Source organism: Pygoscelis adeliae, unplaced genomic scaffold, assembly GCF_000699105.1.
Source record: "Pygoscelis adeliae isolate BGI_AS28 unplaced genomic scaffold, ASM69910v1 Scaffold485, whole genome shotgun sequence".
NCBI lineage: Eukaryota > Metazoa > Chordata > Aves > Sphenisciformes > Spheniscidae > Pygoscelis > Pygoscelis adeliae.
The window spans coordinates 1,031,052-1,049,586 of NW_008824803.1; the positions used below are offsets into that span (position 1 = coordinate 1,031,052).

Here is an 18,535-nt window from a genome sequence, read left to right on the forward strand (position 1 = left end):
CTTCCCTTAAAAACGCTTGACAGAGAATTTGCTGCATTTCAAATAAAACTGTGCAAATTCTTAACGGCCCTCTGTTCAAATATGTACCTCCATTTCTCATACACCACATCTCCCGCGATCATTTATGTATCCTTTTGCTTAAGATACCTATCCATCATCACCTGTGGTAAGAAATGATACAAAATAAACCATTCCGTCTTTCTGAAACTTCCAGTATTCATCAACCACTCTTTCTATACATTGGTAATCCAAGCAGATTAATTTTTAGGCAGATGTCTTATTTCCAACAGTTTTAAACAACTTCTTGCTACTTGGTTTTACTAAATTTCAAGAACAATCACTTCATAATGTCAGCAATTCTTTTTAAACCATTGTCATTTTTTGGTTATATCTCAGAAATTTATCACCACTACCTCTTATCATGGAGCTACCTGCATTACTTCATGGTTCAATTCATGTAGTTGGCTAAATAATCTTGATCCAGGAGTCTGTGCTGGGAATAAACATGGCCAATAGGAAATGTATGCTTGTCATACAAAATTAGATCTGAAGTAAAACTTGTTTTAGTGGTTTAATCCTTGAGAATTTTGGGATCTGATAATTTCTAGAGTCTAAAAAAAAGGTTCTTTCAAATAACAACATTATTGGCTATATCAATGTAGTTAAATGTATCTACAATAAGTTTTCATTCCCAAAAGTTGCTAGAAGTATTTCTAGGCCCTTTTCCTATTATCACAGTTTCCTAAGTCACAACAACTTACAAGTTACCCAGAACACTTATTTCAATAATGATGAAATAAACAAAATAAATAGTAGAGATTGTGGTAAATCTGACAAACTACATTAAAGGTATTTCAAAAGATGATGTTACAAGTTTGTAGAAGCTTACTTCCACAACAGATGGTGCCTATTAAACTCTGCAGACTACTCCTGAGAGAAAAGGCTTTCTAATCAGTCAAAGGTGTTTTAACCTCATAACTCTTGAGTTCATCGCTTTATGAAATCAGGCGGTTTCGAACTGAAATACCCAGGACCCAATGCTACAGGTGAAGAGTACGAAAACCAGTTGTTCTAAACTGAAATTTAAGCTAATGGTGTTAACTGAAATAAGTGTGAAACACTCTACTGCTCACTTCTCAGTTGATGACAGTTACCCAAGAACTGGGTTCAGCTTTGCTAGGGGTTATCAGTTCCTTATTTAAACAAGGGTACAGACTTCTGGCAAGGGAACTCCTCACTGTTCCTGCAAGATAATAGTTTTGTACAACCTCCTTTTTCACCCTTCCAGGTACCCAAAAAAACATTCCACCATCCTTCTTGCTCGATGCAAATAAGGAAAAGACGACAACATGGAGGTAAATGCCATTTACACCAGTCTTCCCTGTAATGGGTTTGACCCTAGCAGTGCCAGAAAATGCCATAACTTCCAGTTAAAAGGAGGTGAAAAATTGTAAGGCTCAGCTGGTCACGGTTCAGGTTAAAGACGACTGAGGCAATATGATCAGATTGATATAAATAGAGAATGAAGCAGGTAGTAGTGGAATGTGAGCAGGATTGTATCTGCTTAAGAGCCCAGTTTTGCCAAATTTAGATGTATCTTCTTTGAAACCCAAGTTGCTCTTTTTCTTCTATATCCAGTTACTGTTGAATGCTTGCAGATTAAGAAAATATTGGATTTGTTTTAACCACTTTCTTTGTGCCACAGAATAAGGCTTTTTTATTAGGATGTAGACCTTTTTAATCATCCCTGTCTTTTTCTCTTCAAAAGTAATTACTGAAGCGTGTACTAGCACTGCACTTAATAAATCTATGGCTTCCTTAATGCAAAAGATAGAGAATTGTAATTAGAGTGTTTGCTAAAAGAAATGTCATTTTTGGAATTCAATTCCTACCCTTGGTCTGGAAAAAGTCTGACTCAACCTTCAGCAGAATTTGCATCTTTGGAAAAGTCTAGAGACATGAGGAGCCTTCCTATTTGTAATGCAGTAAGACAGTACTAAGATCTAGTAGTATTTGATTGCTTTTCATAGTTAGTTCCTGTCTTCACAGAAAGTACCATCTATGTCACCTAAAAAAAAAAATCCAGCAATGCATCTAATGCATAGGTAGAGACAAACTCATATAGAGGCATGATTTGTCACAAGTCAGAACAATACTGTCACAAAAATCAAACTAATGTTTTTTCTTATCTGTTAGTACAGAGGTGTCCCTCCTGTAACAAATTTGTGTTATACAGAAAAAAAAACTAAGCATAAATAAAGAGGAAATGACAGATCTGGCTAGTAAGACAGCAACTGTTCTGAATCATTAACACCAAGAGGTATTTATCGCTCTTCTCTTAAAAAGTTGTAGCATTAAAGCATCATCAATCTGAGAGAGACATCTCAAACAGTAACTTTGTAGTCACGAGTAGTACCATTTTCCAGATCGATACGTACGTAATTAAATGAATACAGTAGAAAACAAGCAGTAATATTTGAAAACCTTACACAATCTATCTCCAATGAGCAGTGCCAAAAATAATTTTACAAGCTATGAATTTACTAAGTAGTACACAGGAGTAGAACATAGACTTTGTTCCATGCTTACAAGGAGTGCTTTCACTTTCAACAGAGATTTGAATGTATTATACAGAACTGGCAGTGCAGAACTTGCTCTTAGACTACAATTTCAAAGGTAATTTGTCTTTCCTTATATTATACATTTTCTCTAAAGTATTCTAGTATCACAAGTTCCGTCAATTAATTAAATAAATTTATTTTAAGTTATCTGAAAGTTTATATTAATTCATATTAATAAATTAGTTAATAGCTGATTTTAAGCCAGCTTATTTTTGGTCTGCTGTCATACTTGAAACATGAATAGTTCAATATATTCAGGTAGAGAGTAATAAAAAAAGTTTGGTTTAAATTACTGTTGCTCCTGTTACTAATTCATAGGGTGAAATCTTGGGACTGAAGTCAGACCTCAACACAGCAGGTATTTCGTTCAGATTTTGAAACCACAGAACAGTGTGCCCTTCATTCATGTCTCCTGTACTGAAAGGTCAGCGAATTCCTGGGGTTTTTTTTCCCACTCGTTTTCTGAAAGTAGTAGGATGCACCATTTGGGAAAAAGATGCCAATAGTTCACAAGTGGCTATAAAATGTGATGTACTATTTCATATCTTTTTTACACTTTCAGATCTGATTTTTTTTTTTTCTTCCCCATTTTTCAAGGCTTCCCATCCCCGGAAGAGTTAGGGAGATACAAAGCTTAAAACAACAACAAAAAAAATTGTAGCTATTTTTCCCATAGCCAAATAAATTTTTAAGAGCTAAAGTATAGAAAAAAAATAGTAAGGAAGAAAGAGTACATGAGATGAAAAGCACAGATGTCATTCAGCAGCAAACAGGAAGAAATATTGAAAACCTTTTTGATTTAAAAACGATATACAGAATGAAACGAAAACTTTAGTTTCAATAACGTCAACAAATATCAACCATTTGTACTTTTTCACAAAAAATTGATTTTTATGTAACCACAATCATTGTCAAGTGTTTGATATGAACTTTTTAACCTTACCTATCTTCATTTAAAGAACTGAAGAAACATTTCATGCATTTCTGGTAATCTGATTTATCTTCACCCAAACCAGTTAATAATTTGCATCTTATTTTCAGTTTGAATTTTAGAAGCTTTCACTTCAAGATAAACACACTGTAAAAATTACCTCAAGGCTCAGAAACAAGAAGTACAAAGATCAGATCTGGTTTATCTACACCACGCATGAAATTAAGTCATTTCCATCTTTCAGTCTTACCTTCCCATTTTTGAATGTGGTTAACAGCATGTTTTTAACTGCCTCGTATAGTTATTGGGGGTGTATTTATTTCTGTACACTATGCATACAAAATATTTTATAATTCCTTGACATTACTATGACTTAAATCATGTATGAGTAAGCATCAATTTTTTTTAATGTGTATTAGTCCTTTACTTTGCAACTTCTCCCCTAAACTCACACACTAAAAAAGGGATTTTGTTGAAGAAAGCATATTTTATTCCCTTAATGAAAACACAGGCTCCAATGCAATGAACAGCATTATTTTCTAATTTGTTCAAAATACTGCATGTTTATGATATCACTATCTTAATAATACATGAATGACTGAAGACATAAAGCTTTTTAACACATGCCAAAGGCAGCAACATTTCTCATGAACAATTTGCAGTTCCTTACAAAAGGACCATTTGCAGGAAATTATATTTATCAAGGAGTCTTCTTTCCATGATCAATAACATCCATCTGTACAGAGCAATATTATTCCATTGATCACAAACCAAAACTGTGTACAAATAAATGACAAAAGACTAATTTTTTTTAAAACCATTACTCTATTTACAATGTTATACTGCCTATTAAAATGTTATTACTCAGAGTAAATAACACTATTTCCTGGCTAATTTATTTTCTGAAATCCTGTCCAACAGCAAAGCAAGCAGTTGCTTGTTCATTTCTTCTGCCAGACCATACATTGGCCACTTTACAGTGCTTTTTCCTGGTTTTAGCCTTCAATCGCCTTTGGCAAAACAGAAATCTATTAGCTTGCCCTTAATTAAGAGCACAGAACATTAATAAAAATCAAAATGAGCATACCATCCTGCATTCAGGCAAGCTAACTCCTAAATCCTGCACTTGATGACTCAGTTTGCACCATTCAATCACAGAACTTTTCAGAGGATCTTACTAGAATAGTTAGGAACAACTAGACGTTCAAGGCTCAAGTTGGAAGAGAGCATGGATCCCCAAGTGCCCGATTCACAAGGAAAAATTCCATAAAGATGTCCCGCTTTAAGCACTGGGCGAAAAGTTCATACACAGATCTATGACTTAAATCATGTATGAGTAAGCATCAATTTTTTTTAATGTGTATTAGTCCTTTACTTTGCAACTTCTCCCCTAAACTCACACACTAAAAAAGGGATTTTGTTGAAGAAAGCATATTTTATTCCCTTAATGAAAACACAGGCTCCAATGCAATGAACAGCATTATTTTCTAATTTGTTCAAAATACTGCATGTTTATGATATCACTATCTTAATAATACATGAATGACTGAAGACATAAAGCTTTTTAACACATGCCAAAGGCAGCAACATTTCTCATGAACAATTTGCAGTTCCTTACAAAACGATTTGCAGGAAGAAATTATAATCAAGGAGTCTTCTTTCCATGATCAATAACATCCATCTGTACAGAGCAATATTATTCCATTGATCACAAACCAAAACTGTGTACAAATAAATGACAAAAGACTAATTTTTTTTAAAACCATTACTCTATTTACAATGTTATACTGCCTATTAAAATGTTATTAATCAGAGTAAATAACACTATTTCCTGGCTAATTTATTTTCTGAAATCCTGTCCAACAGCAAAGCAAGCAGTTGCTTGTTCATTTCTTCTGCCAGACCATACATTGGCCACTTTACAGTGCTTTTTCCTGGTTTTAGCCTTCAATCGCCTTTGGCAAAACAGAAATCTATTAGCTTGCCCTTAATTAAGAGCACAGAACATTAATAAAAATCAAAATGAGCATACCATCCTGCATTCAGGCAAGCTAACTCCTAAATCCTGCACTTGATGACTCAGTTTGCACCATTCAATCACAGAACTTTTCAGAGGATCTTACTAGAATAGTTAGGAACAACTAGACGTTCAAGGCTCAAGTTGGAAGAGAGCATGGATCCCCAAGTGCCCGATTCACAAGGAAAAATTCCATAAAGATGTCCCGCTTTAAGCACTGGGCGAAAAGTTCATACACAGATTTCTGCTTACTCACAATTGAAAAAACCCCAACCCTAAACACCACCAGCAATCAAGGTTGACAGGTGGCAGTTTTAACAATGTTCGTTAATATTTGATTCTACACAAGAACATAAAGTGAAGACTTTGAGGGGAAAAATAAGATACGAGAAACATCATATAAAGGAAATTCACCTGCTTCCTTCACCAACTACTCCTAAAAACAACTTCAGTGTGCCAAATCACACAACTACTTAAAGGGAGAGCTCCTTACAATCCAGAGAAGGCTACAACACTGCGAAGAATTTAACAGTAAGGGAATTCCACCAGATTTGTTTTGTCAGTAACTGGTGTCTCAGAGCTGTCTGATAGAGGTAAGGCTAGCAGTGGAAGCAGTGCTCAAACCACTTCTGAAAATCTGCTTAAGAATTTACAGGTTTCTGGATTACCTATCAGAAAAGAGAGCGAAGGAGAAGGATGGGAGAGAAAGAATGGGAATAATTTCACTATAGACTTGAAAGCAGTCAAGTAGTTCTCTTCGACTATGTGAGAGACCCTTTTTCCCTGCAAAAGAAAGCTTCTTTTCTTACATGGACTCAATGGGTTGGTTTGTCCTTCACAGCTGAAGAGTTTCAACCACTAATTGCTTCCAGTTAGGGGAAAAAAAAAAATATATATATATATTTATTCCACAAGCATGTCTCTCCACCTTTAAAATGTAGAAAGATCAGAGTGCTTGTGACGTTTTCTGTTTGTTTTATATCAATAACAGAAGGCGAAAGCAGACAGCAATGCAGATACCCAAGTCAGCTCTAAATCCATGGAGCTCCAGAAATGGAAACAGCCTGGTTGTCATAGCAGCGGAGCATGATACCTGAGCTAATTACACAGTCTGAGAGGCAGAGCTAATTAGCCCAGATGCAGCATCATACTGACACAGTTATAATCCTTTTGGGATCTGGGCATGCATATTGCTGATTAGACATTTCAGTTTGCTTGCAACTAGCTCAGAGATCTTGGCACACTACGCTGTGCTTTACGTAAGTGTTCAGGAAAAAAAAAAGAAAAAAGAAAAAAAAAGAAAAGCAGAAAGAAAAAAAGAAAAAAGGAAAAAAGCAAAAATATGTTCCTACAAAGAAGAAAGCAGTAGAAAAGAGCTCTCAAAAAACCCCAGAAAACTCTGAACACTGACCTGCAACTCTTCTGCAAGAGAGGAGGATGCCTGTATCCACAATGCTACAGACCAAACTACAACATTTGGAATGGAAATCTCAGTAGTATGGATACACTTCCAACCCCCAGCCAAGTGAAAGTTATTTGAAAAATCTGTTTATCATTATGACAACCTAAATTCAAAAAGCTCCCTGTTATCTAAAAACGCAAAACCCTAAATTAAGTTCCTGACAGAGAAGTAAGAAGGTTAATACACCACCACCTGCTTTACAGATTGTGAATACCGTGGAAAATAAATACCTACTACCAAACAAACCTATTTTTTTCAAGGACTGGAAATAGCATTTATTTGCTGGTTTTACCAGGAAAAAAGTATCTTAAAACTAACTTTTTCATCTTTCTCAGGTACTGATAACAAGATCCTCCCTCTAGAAGCAGCAATGCATTTTAAAAGGGCAGGAAACAAAAAGTGAATAGATGAATTTATCAGTCCTTGTTAACCATTTTTCTGTCACGGAAATACAATGTAACATCATGGAGAAGACTACACAGAAACTGTGAAAGGCAGGGATTTTTGTTGCTATTCTTGAAGAAAAAAATAGCAAGATAAAGGAAAAATTCTTTAAGAAACTACTTTCACTTCTTTGTAATCAAAATCAGCAAAGGCAACAAACGTACAGATTGAGCAGGCAAACTAGTGGAAAGATGGCATGAAAGGTGATTTAACTCCCGTGCAAATCTCATTATTGAATTGAGATGCTTTTGGTAGTTCAATAGGACAAACTTCTAATTTATACCAAATGATCCTTCAAAAACCCAGAAAGATTACTGAAGTCATGCTAAAAACCAAATCTCTCATGTTTTAATGGCCATTACTGTATGAACCAGAACACATTAGGTAGAAAGCAACTGATTAAACAGATACTCAGAAGAGTTGACAAAAGGACAGACGTGCTTGAATATTTGGTTTATATTTATTCAATTTTAAGTTGCACAGATCTTTTAAGTTTGCCTGCAAAATACATGAATTTTACAATTTTTTAGTATTAATAATTTACATAGCATGCCTGCTTATTCATATTTAGAATAGATCACTTCTCGTTTCAGCAACATCTCTAAGCAAAGCTGGAGGATGCTAAGAGGTTCATCTAAGTGTATGCACTGCCCAAGAGAATGGGATAAATATATAAAAATCAAGGTTTCTCTAAACAGAAAGATATTTTTGTCAGGGTCAATACTGTTGCTAAATAAAACAGTTTGTTGCCTAAATGATTTCTAATTAAAGTCAGAAAATAGGCACACACTCTTCACCTGCTTAAAACTTTTGAAAGAAATGTCATGCTAAGTGCACTTTACATATATTTAGATATAAAATAATTCTAAGCACTATTAAAATGGTAGATTTATAAACCTAGCAACACTTTGGGAGTTTCCTGAGGAACCTCTTCCCAAGCTAGTTGTCATCCTCCCTTCCAGTTAATGATCCCAAAGTTAGATGTATTATCAATAAGCATTTAGATCCAATATTGGGAAAGAAGGCTGGAGAATCCGAGACAACGTTAGCGGAGCAAACTGAAAAGAAGAAAATTAAGAAATATTAAGGAAGATAAAGCAGCCATTAAGATCCACAAGGAGCTGTTATTTATCAGAAATGGAAACAAACAAGAATGTCAACACAATCTTTAAAGGGAAGTAAAAATGTCTTTTTCCCATGAAAAAGAAACTTGGGTCTTCCTCACATAATACAGAAAATCCCCAGATTTCCATATCTCGTTTCCATTAAGGACAGCTTAGTATGCATTTTACCCTAAGTGGGGTAAAATCTCTTCTGATAAAGTTTTTACTTATTCTAGAAAACAGGCATGTTACTGGAAATTGGAAGAACAGAACTGTGTGCCAGAATTTTAACCCTGTTTACAGCTGTTACTATACCCACTGCAAAAATTCCACACAGAAATAAATCCTCCAAACACACTATAAACTCAGGGGATAAGTAATTTTTGCTTTCTTTCTCCTATCATTGCTGTTTGGAACCAGAAGGCCACTAAAGAAAGCTCAGCAGAGAGATATCCCTAAGGGTACAAAGCAGAGTATTGAAAATGGATAGAAAGTCACCATTAAAAAAAAAAATTAAAAGAAAAAAAGTAAATTACATCAGCCACTTGAAGCGCTGCTGCTTCACAGCCAGTAACAGAAGGCTTTTCTGGGAAGCAATTGCTTCAGCAGCATACGGTTGCAGTGAGCATTCAGCCTGTGTCAGTCAGTAACAAGACATTTAAAAAATACGAATCTTCTCAGATTATAAGAGTGCTGCTTTCTCTAACAAGGAGAAAGCAAGGAAGTAGAAATTAGAGAGCAGCAGGGGAATGAAGATATATTTATGACATGCCTCCACCAAAAGCTTGCATCAACAAGAATAAAAACATATGGCCAAGGATCCCTTTGGTTTAATGCTGCCCAAATTCTTAGAAAGAAGCTTGTGGGTTTTTTTTCATATACACCTTTAGGAGAGTGTTTAAAAAAAAGCACAGAATACAACTACTTTCACATAAGCTGCCAAACAAGTCTGAAAAATATTTTAGGGAATCTGTGTGAACAGTACAGACATTGACACAGGCTGCTAATCTAAACCCTAAGCTTCAGCCCTTTCACAGAATGCTTCCAGAGCTTCAGCCTTTCCTATCATCCACAAAATAAGTTTATTTCCTTAAGCTATGAAAAAGGGTTGCTGAAGCTGCTGACAAGCTCATGTTTCTTTTCTCTGATGCTTTCAATTGTACTTGGGACTTCACCTTATACTTAAGAAGGAAGAAAAGGGACTTCTACCCAGATCATTTGATGTCTAAAGGTATATTCCCATATGAGTTACAAAATGAAGAAAAAGAATTTCTGAATTGGGGGTTATTTTCAATTCTACTCAAAGCAAATTACAGGAAGCATCAGGAAACAGTAAATAGTTTGGTTCTGGGCGCTACAGAGAGAGCAGAGCTCTGTCTTTCTCTCTTTTCAAGGCTGAGTTAACTGAAAAAAGACAACACATGAAAAATTCATTAGAAGGTACAGTGTGGCAACAGAATGCTAGAAAGACTGACTGCCGCGTGCCTGGTAATGGAGACTGCTTAAATAGGGTATAAAAGGCAGGCCGCTTGCTGCTGACTTGATCAAGTATTACAGAGGAAGAAATAAGATTGGTGCTTCATCCAGAAGAAATCTTTCTTGCTAATCAAAGTCAACTGAAGCCTGACTCCTTCCCTCTTCAGTTTAAAAAAAACCATCATTTTCCTAGAAAGAAAGAAAAAATAGCAAAGTTAAGGTATAGCTACACCTACTAATTCTTGTAATTAAAAAAAAAGGGAAGAAACAGAAAGGGGAAGTAAAGATACGCCTACCTTGATTAACAGATCTTTTGTCTCCTTTTGCTGATGAGTAGAATGTCTCTGTGAGGATTTGTACACTTTAGGATGACAGCAAAGTGAGAAAAAGAAAGGGTAGGCCCTTGACAAACAAGCTTTAAATAAAATTATTCCTGAATGTAGACAATATTTCTACATAAACCATGCATACGAGGAGTACCAATCCATGTGCCTCCCACATCTTTTACCAGCATTTGCACTAATACACGTTTGTATGACTGTCAGATTTATTCTATACAACTTGTTTCCAACGTTCTGTACCTCGACATCCTGAACACTGGATAAAGAAGTTGATTAAATCCAGAAGTGCTATGTCCCTGTCTTGTTTATATGATTCAATCCAGTCGTCCACCACAGACTGTCAAGAAAAAAAGAATACTTATCAGAGACTCTTAAAAAGTATTTTATTAAAGGCAAATGACTTATTCTTTTCAGAATATAATTTTATAACTGAGCATTTGTTTTGTATAATTATACATGTGTACAAATTCAGAAATCTATACACCTTCTCTCAGGGTGGAGACAGAACAAATATTGTTAGAGAACAGAACTACACGCATTGTTTTCTGGTACTATAATTGTATAAACACAGGTTCAAATTAAAATTACTGCCATTCCTCAAAACTCTACTTGCAGTATTTATCCCGTTTTAAAATTGTGTTGGAGAAAAACAAACACTGTGATTCCGTTCAGAATGATCAACATATATTCCCAGAAAACTGATGAGTAGAAACACTCGGGGATAAAAACTGAATTTATATTGCATAGTGAACATCTCAGTATTTATAAAGGCCAAAGTAGTGTATCAGTCATTCAGAAACACTGTACATAGTTCAGGAAGACAGAATGCAATGAAGAATACTTTGTAAATAAAAATTATACACAGAAGTTGGTTTTACAGTTTTTGGGAGTCAATAAGCCACCTGAATCACAGTATATGAAGATGAGTCACAGTTTCAAACTGCACCCAGAACTATAAGTAGCCAGGAGACATTTTTATAAACACTGATACGCAGGCGTAGCACACAGTCATTATTATGAATTATAGCAGGGAGGAGGACAGAAAGCATACAGGTGTCAAGAATGTTTGTCATTTGTCATGTATTAATCTCTGGGGAGAGAAAATGTGCCTCAGTAGCTTGATGAGAAAGGGCACTAAATGAATTTTGCCAGTCAACACAGAAGTGCAATCACAGCATCAGAAAGAGTTAATGGCAGATAATGCATCAGCTGAAAGGAATGCAGAGACATACAAGGGCAAAGCCTATAGCTGCTTCCCATACAGAGACTTTACCCTACAGTTCTGACTACAGAACCCTATCAGAGCTGTGCAGACCCACAATTTTTAAAACTCCAGATGTAGGTAAAATGAAACAATGAGGACAAAGCAAACAAAATAACTATGGAGATGCTTAAAAACTGTTCTAGAAAAGCAAGAGGGTTGTGTGAGGTCCTTCTTCATGCTTAAGGAAGACAAGTATCCTTTCATGTCACTAAAATACAGTATTCCAAGTTCCTCAGTTACATAAACATTGAAGGTAAGGAATTGGGTATATTTAATGTAACCAAATACTATGTTTTACTTGTTTTATGAGGGGAAAAAAAAAATTTACTGTTCCATACATGTGGCAGCATTCATTAAGAGAAGCTTGATTATGCTGTCAGAGCACACCTTGCAAATGCATTATTTTATTTTTGAGTTCAGGTTTACAATGAATTTCTATAAAATTGATTTTAAAAAATCCTAAACACACACACACCCCACCACCCCCCACGCAACCTGTTTCCAACCGTGCTGAAAAAGAATGAATGGGAAAGACAAAATCCAAACAATTCAACCTCTTAAAAATTTGCCTCTTTCTAAACTGGTAGATATAAGGACAGGATCTTGAAAAATCCCTCTGCAGTTTCTAGCTTATCCAAGTGCAAACTTCCCTGATTGCCAGTGGGACCTTAGCAAGTGTATGAGAAAAGGGAAGCAGCAAGAAAACAGTTGTGTATGTACTAGAGACATACACAACTCTGAACTGAGCCAAAACACTCCATGTTTAACACAGATCACTATACTGTTCTTAACCCAAGACAGGATGAGACTATCAGTAGTATCACGTTATTCAACAACCAGCGTGAATCTCTAAACATTCAATTTGCCAGGGAAACTAAGTTTTTAGAGGTTTTGTCTACCAATACACACACACATGCATGCACAGTAGGAGAAACAATCTTATGAAGAGGTCCATCTGCTACTTAGAAGAAATTAAAAAGGAAGTCTTGGCCTCAAATTAATCATCACACAAGTTGAGGAAACATGAAGCAGCCGCACAAAACCAGTTATCTAGAATGCTTCACTGTTATTTCATCATGAATTTAGACTTGTTCCTGTAAGTATCAATCATTTTACTCAACCATCATAATTCTCCAGGGCACATAAAACCAAATGTAGCCAAATGTAAAAATTATTTACTAAACCAAATATTGACAAAGCTTAATGACCAGACTGCTGGTGTACTACTAACTTAAAACATTTGTTTGAACAGCTATGTTAGCATAGATATCAGAACAACACACAATTGCCAGCAGCTGTTTTTTTCACTGAAGAAAATAGCAGCTGTGCTGGGTCACACCACAGGTTCACCTGCCCAACAGGGCTTATACACATAGGGAAAAGCGTAAGAGTAGGGCAAGAATATACTGATACTTCCGAGTTACTCTCCCAGATCTTTAAGACCTAGCCTACTTCTTCTCTCAAGAATGTGCCTGTCTGAACCAGAAAGTTTTATACTTACATCATCTTGCAGCAATGTGTCTTAAGGGTTAATTATTCACTGGAAAAAAAGAATAATTGTTTTGTTTTAAACTTGCCAATTGCTACATCTATTTGATGCCACCTAATTCTTATGGAAGAATAGAAAACAATCCTTAACCCCCTATTTGTATTTTCCATGCTTCCATGTGGTCCCCTCTTTTCACGCAGAAGAATCCTACTCTGTGCCATGGCTTGCACAGAAATACTTCCATATCTTTATCTTTGCTCACTCTTGCCACACATTTCTTAACAGTTTCTGAAGTCTACTACATTCTTCTTTGAGCCTGGGAAATCCCAGATACTTTTCCTGAGTGTTAATAACTACTTCATCAGTATCTGTGCGCTGTCCACAGCCTAGTTTCACACAAAACACTCCCTGTAGAAGCAAGGCTGGCCTGAGAGATACCTTTCCACATTCAGCCTCACTCACGTTTCTTGCTACAACGTACTACCCCTTCAGCTATACCACTGCAGCTGTTTCTGGACTGTGCTATAAATATTGCCAGTGAACCCATCTGGACTAAAAAAAAAAAAGGGGGAGTGCAGGGGAAAGACTTGGAGGAATATCCTTCAATTTTGTTTCTGCCTCTTTTAAACAATTATTTAATTGATTTTTGCAGTACTACCTCAAAACCGTAGCACCAGTGCAGCTTATCTCCCCTCTGATATTTTTTGTCTCTTCATGCAAAAAGAATTGTGAGGCACATGCTATGTCCTTGGGCATTAAGGGCCCACTCTGTCCTATCTAATATAGTACTTGTATTTTCAACCCAGAACCATAATGCAATTCGCAGAAAAATAAAGACAAGCAGCTGATCTCAAGACTCACAGACCAGACTTGAGGCAACGCAGAGCCTTTAGTGGGAGCAGTAGATAAAGAAAGCAGCAAAATAGGAGTGAAGGTTCTGAGCAGGGATAGCAGGCAAAGACTACCTCCTGTGTCGTCTGGACCTAGCAGAGGATTGACAAAGTTTTAACTAAAATTTTGGATGTTTGAGTAGGATTCATCTTACCTAACTTCACATGCACAGCCCATGTAGTCACACAAGCTAGTCACTCCCTTTATACTCAACATAGTGTGTATGTGTGCGCACACATGCATACACATATATAGTCAGTATTCAGTGGAGCTGTCAGCATAATTCATCTGTCTAGAGCAGGTATGCACGGTGAGATGAGATGGCTCCTGCTTAAAAATGCTCGTGGTGATACTAAGTAGATCTCCACTGACTGGCTGAGGAGCTTAGGGTGACGAGTCACATACAGGCACCTGACCTGTCGGCATCAGTACAGTCACACAAATTGTATTCACTAATCCCTAAAACTGAGAGGGGTATTTTCAGTGTATCAAAATCACACCCACAGATCTACATCATTCAACCCCTCATGCACATTTGGCATGCTTGTTGGTAAATTTTTTTTAGAGATTACAGTTTAAGGCAACAGGAGATAATGAAGCCAGACTACATATGCTACAACAGTTGGAACTTAATAAAACTGTTGACTTTTGATGTAACAGAAAAGAGCTATAAAAACTGAAAACACTAGGATGAAAAAATAAGAATTATACACATCAGACCTAAAATAGAGACAAGTATCAACTGAACCAAGAAAAAACAGCAGTAATCCAAATACCAGGAAAAAGGTCGAATATGAGTGAAAAAGAAATCGAACAGGCAATAGTGTAGCAAATGGTGCAACAAGCAATCGTTGCCAGAAAAGGAATTATTTTGCATAAACGTGCATAGAGAGAAAGACTCCTATTAAAAACAAGGATTTCTAACCAACAGTCCACAGGTTACAGCAAACACTCCAGGATGATTTTATCTTGTTAGCAGCCTCCATCCAGTCACCCTGTTTTCAAGAGCTTCTCAGACACAAGCAAAGAGTAAACTCAGGGCAACAACCCACATTTGGTCACCATCTTGCCCAGAGATATCCTGCCCTGGCCCCCTCCCTGTCATCTGTCCCAAACACAGAATTGCTATAGCAGTGAAGGCACATGCTGTGACAGGAGGAAGAAAGGACCAGACAGCTCTTTGGAAAGGAGGTAGCTACAAGTGGGCTCCATTCACCAGAAGAATTCAACCCCACAAGAGTCTTGTTGCCTACTTCTGTAAAACACTTACAAAAGATGGTAGGAATAGATTGCATGAGTTGTTCTGGTGGTACCCATCTGCTTCCAGATGTTTTTACCTTCAGATGCAGTAGAGAGCATGGATTTACCATATGGAAATGTGCACGTGCATGCTGTGCATGAAATACATGATAAATTCAGCATTCCTGGGAAGCTCAAGATCTACAGTACATGTGCTACAGCACTCTGCCCAGGTGCAGGAAATCCATGCTTTTGGGACTCACCATATTCAATGCATGTGTGCAAGGAAAGGGCTCCCCTGACAACAAGGTTATGAAGCACAATAAATGAAAAATGGCACAAAAAACTCTTTAGCTTCTCATCTTCGTTACCCAATTGCAGTGAGGCAAGGAGTATTGGAACTAAATTTTAAGCAAAGTAAAAAAATTATCTAGCTCAGTTACATAGATAAAACCTCAAGATTACTCCAGTAACACCCACATGACCCCCTTTCACTCCCTGCTGTCAGAAAACAGCTATACATATATATACAGACATACACATATATACCTATATATGTACATATATATAGATATACATATATATGCACACATAGATGCACCGCATCCCTGGGTCAGTCAGCATAACAAGTCCATACAAGTACATGTTACAAAAACGAGACTCCTTAAGCATATTTTTTTAATATGAAAATGCTTCTATTCTTATGAGAACTGAGTGAAAAAATCAAGGTCTTCTGCAAATGGCAGATGATGTATAGTACAAATACATAGTCAGTACAGAGATTTTCAAAAGCCCATAACAGCTTTCAAGAAAATCTCACAGAAATTAACTCTCCGGTGACTCTGTTTTAAGAACTACCATGCAGCATAATTTGAAGAATATGCCAAATAGACAATGCTACAGAAATAAGAAGCTTAAAGAAAGTCAAGCAAGTAGCAGAATAGATCCACAGTCTGAGTAAACAACTTAAAATCAATCACGGAGACTTACAGATATATTGACCTTCACATCTCACAGTCTGCTAAAAGATAAATAGGAACATTTTATAGTATTGAAGAGAAACAGCAGCTCAGATTGCCAGTAAAAGCAAAAGTCTGATGCAATGAATGAAATAATGAAGCTAGTTATCTTATTACTTCCTGGAGGCTTTACAGCTATGAATCCATTTCATATTCCTTCACTGCAAGAACATTACTACATTTAGGAGTATTAAGTGCTGGAGGAACCAGAGGGACTAACTGCAGATGATACCTTGCCAGCTCGTGTAAATTAGCACAGTCCCACTAAATATTAATGAAAGTTGATTTCAGAAAAAGCTATTTCACAATTTAAATTGAGTAACAATCTGGCACCAGTGCTACAAATACAAAGTGAAAACAAAAGACACTATATACAAGTGCATGTTCAAGTGTAAGATCTGAGTCAACTGTAAACCAAGGCAAATTAGGTATAAAGCACATTTAAATAATTTGCCATTTCACACAACTGATCATGGACATGCTTCATTTACAGTGAATATGACAGAATAAAAAAAATGACTCTAGAATGGGTGCACAGCATGTTTACATTAAAGGTAGGGAAAAAAAACAAAATCAAAGCTTATACTAACATCTTTGTCCAAAAAAACCAGTTACTCAAATGAAATTTGAAGCTTATTAAAACAAAAAAAAGCACAATGAAATTAAAGATTTCAATTATCTGTATAAAGAGCAGTCTGAAGAGAAGATAAAACCTAGAAAATACGCTTTAACAGACAGTGAGAAGAACTTAGAGTACACTGAAAATAAGAACACAGGGAAAGAAAGGGAAGTAGTAAAAGACACAAACCTCTGTGTAAAAGGTTTTTTTAAGTGAATCCGTGCAGGCTTTTAAAAAAGAATAAAAGCCTTTTAAGGTCAAGTTTTGTGAAGACTGAAGTAATTACACAGACAGTTACTGGGGAGAAGGTAGTTCCTAACACGTGAAAAAGTATGTGCAACTTAAGATTGTGCATTAGACTTCAAGATGACTGGGTGCATTCCAAATTGCAGGCAGTAAGTCTTACATAGACCCATTGAAAAACCTAATATAAGGTTAATAAAAAAGACCTGTAGATTGAGTAGCTGCAGTTTATTCTTTTTCCTCTAAAGATGGTCATTTTAAATTACGAAAGAGTTCACACTTTTCTAACACCTAGCAAGCACTTTCTTGAAAAGCCCAAATGATTCTTTTTAAAAACTCTTACTTTAATGTAACAGTACCAGTGTCTTGTTTTTACTTTTTTCATCATAAGCAAAGATAGGAAAATCTGCTTTACGCAGTGCCTACCTCTATAACTTTTTTTTCCCCTGAAGCACAGAGAGGGAAGGAATACAATCCTAGAAGTATTTATTCCCAATAAAACTAAGGGATTCATGCTCTCCATACAGAGATCTGTGTTTGGCATTTCATATAAATACATATTTCTATGCAGTAGAATGGGCATTAAATATCATTATGTGGGGAAATCAATGTAACACATTATATGGAACCATTTGGGAGAAAAAAACACTACTGAAAGATAAAAATATTTAGTTCTCTTATAAGAGTATTAGAACAGCACAATTTAACTGGCATTACACTTATGTGCGTAAAAGGTACTGGAAAAATTCTTCTTTCAAATGGATTGATTTTATAGGAACTACCGAGGACAAGCACTCTTGTCACAGCAGATCTGCACTGCTCAGAGCTGCATTTCCTCACCTGAGTCCTCAGAAATGATGGGTGGACCATTCAATAGCCTCATACCAAGCAGGTTTTCTACTACGGTACAGAATTTTTGTAGGTGCTAATCTCTCAACAATTGACATGTTACACAATTTCCAAGGGGCTGTGTCTGTTTAAGCTGGGCCAATCATGGGCACGAATGGTTCCGAGATGCTACAAAGGATCAAAACTACTCGTATACATTGAACATGAGAATTAAAAAAAAATCGTTAGAGGAGTGCAGAAACAAAATCAGTTATTCCAATAAGAGAGACACATCAATTTATTAAAAAACATGATTCAAGTTCCTTTGCTAGCACAATTTGTAAGGAGTTCACAGATCACCCCAGATATTTCAAAAAATGATGACATTTGAGAGAGCAAAAGACTGTTCGCGCGGGGCAGGCGAGCGGGCAGGGCGCAGTCCCCCTCCTGTCTCTAGCGGCCAACTCAACTGGTAGTCGTCGCCCTCCCAGAAGAGGACCGGCCATGGTGTCTACTCGACCAAAAGCCGTCGCCAGAAGGAATGTGGC

General features: G+C 36.5%; 1 protein-coding gene across 2 annotated transcripts in view; it reads right to left on the bottom strand.

The window, feature by feature from the left end:
- STAG1 (stromal antigen 1) overlaps nt 1-18,535 on the bottom strand; it is a 162,779-nt gene that overhangs the window by 115,112 nt on the left and 29,132 nt on the right. For both annotated transcript variants that reach the window (XM_009323998.1, XM_009323997.1), the window contains exon 4: nt 10,636-10,732. In XM_009323998.1, the coding sequence (XP_009322273.1) occupies nt 10,636-10,732 (97 nt within the window). The remainder of the gene's footprint in view (nt 1-10,635; nt 10,733-18,535) is intronic.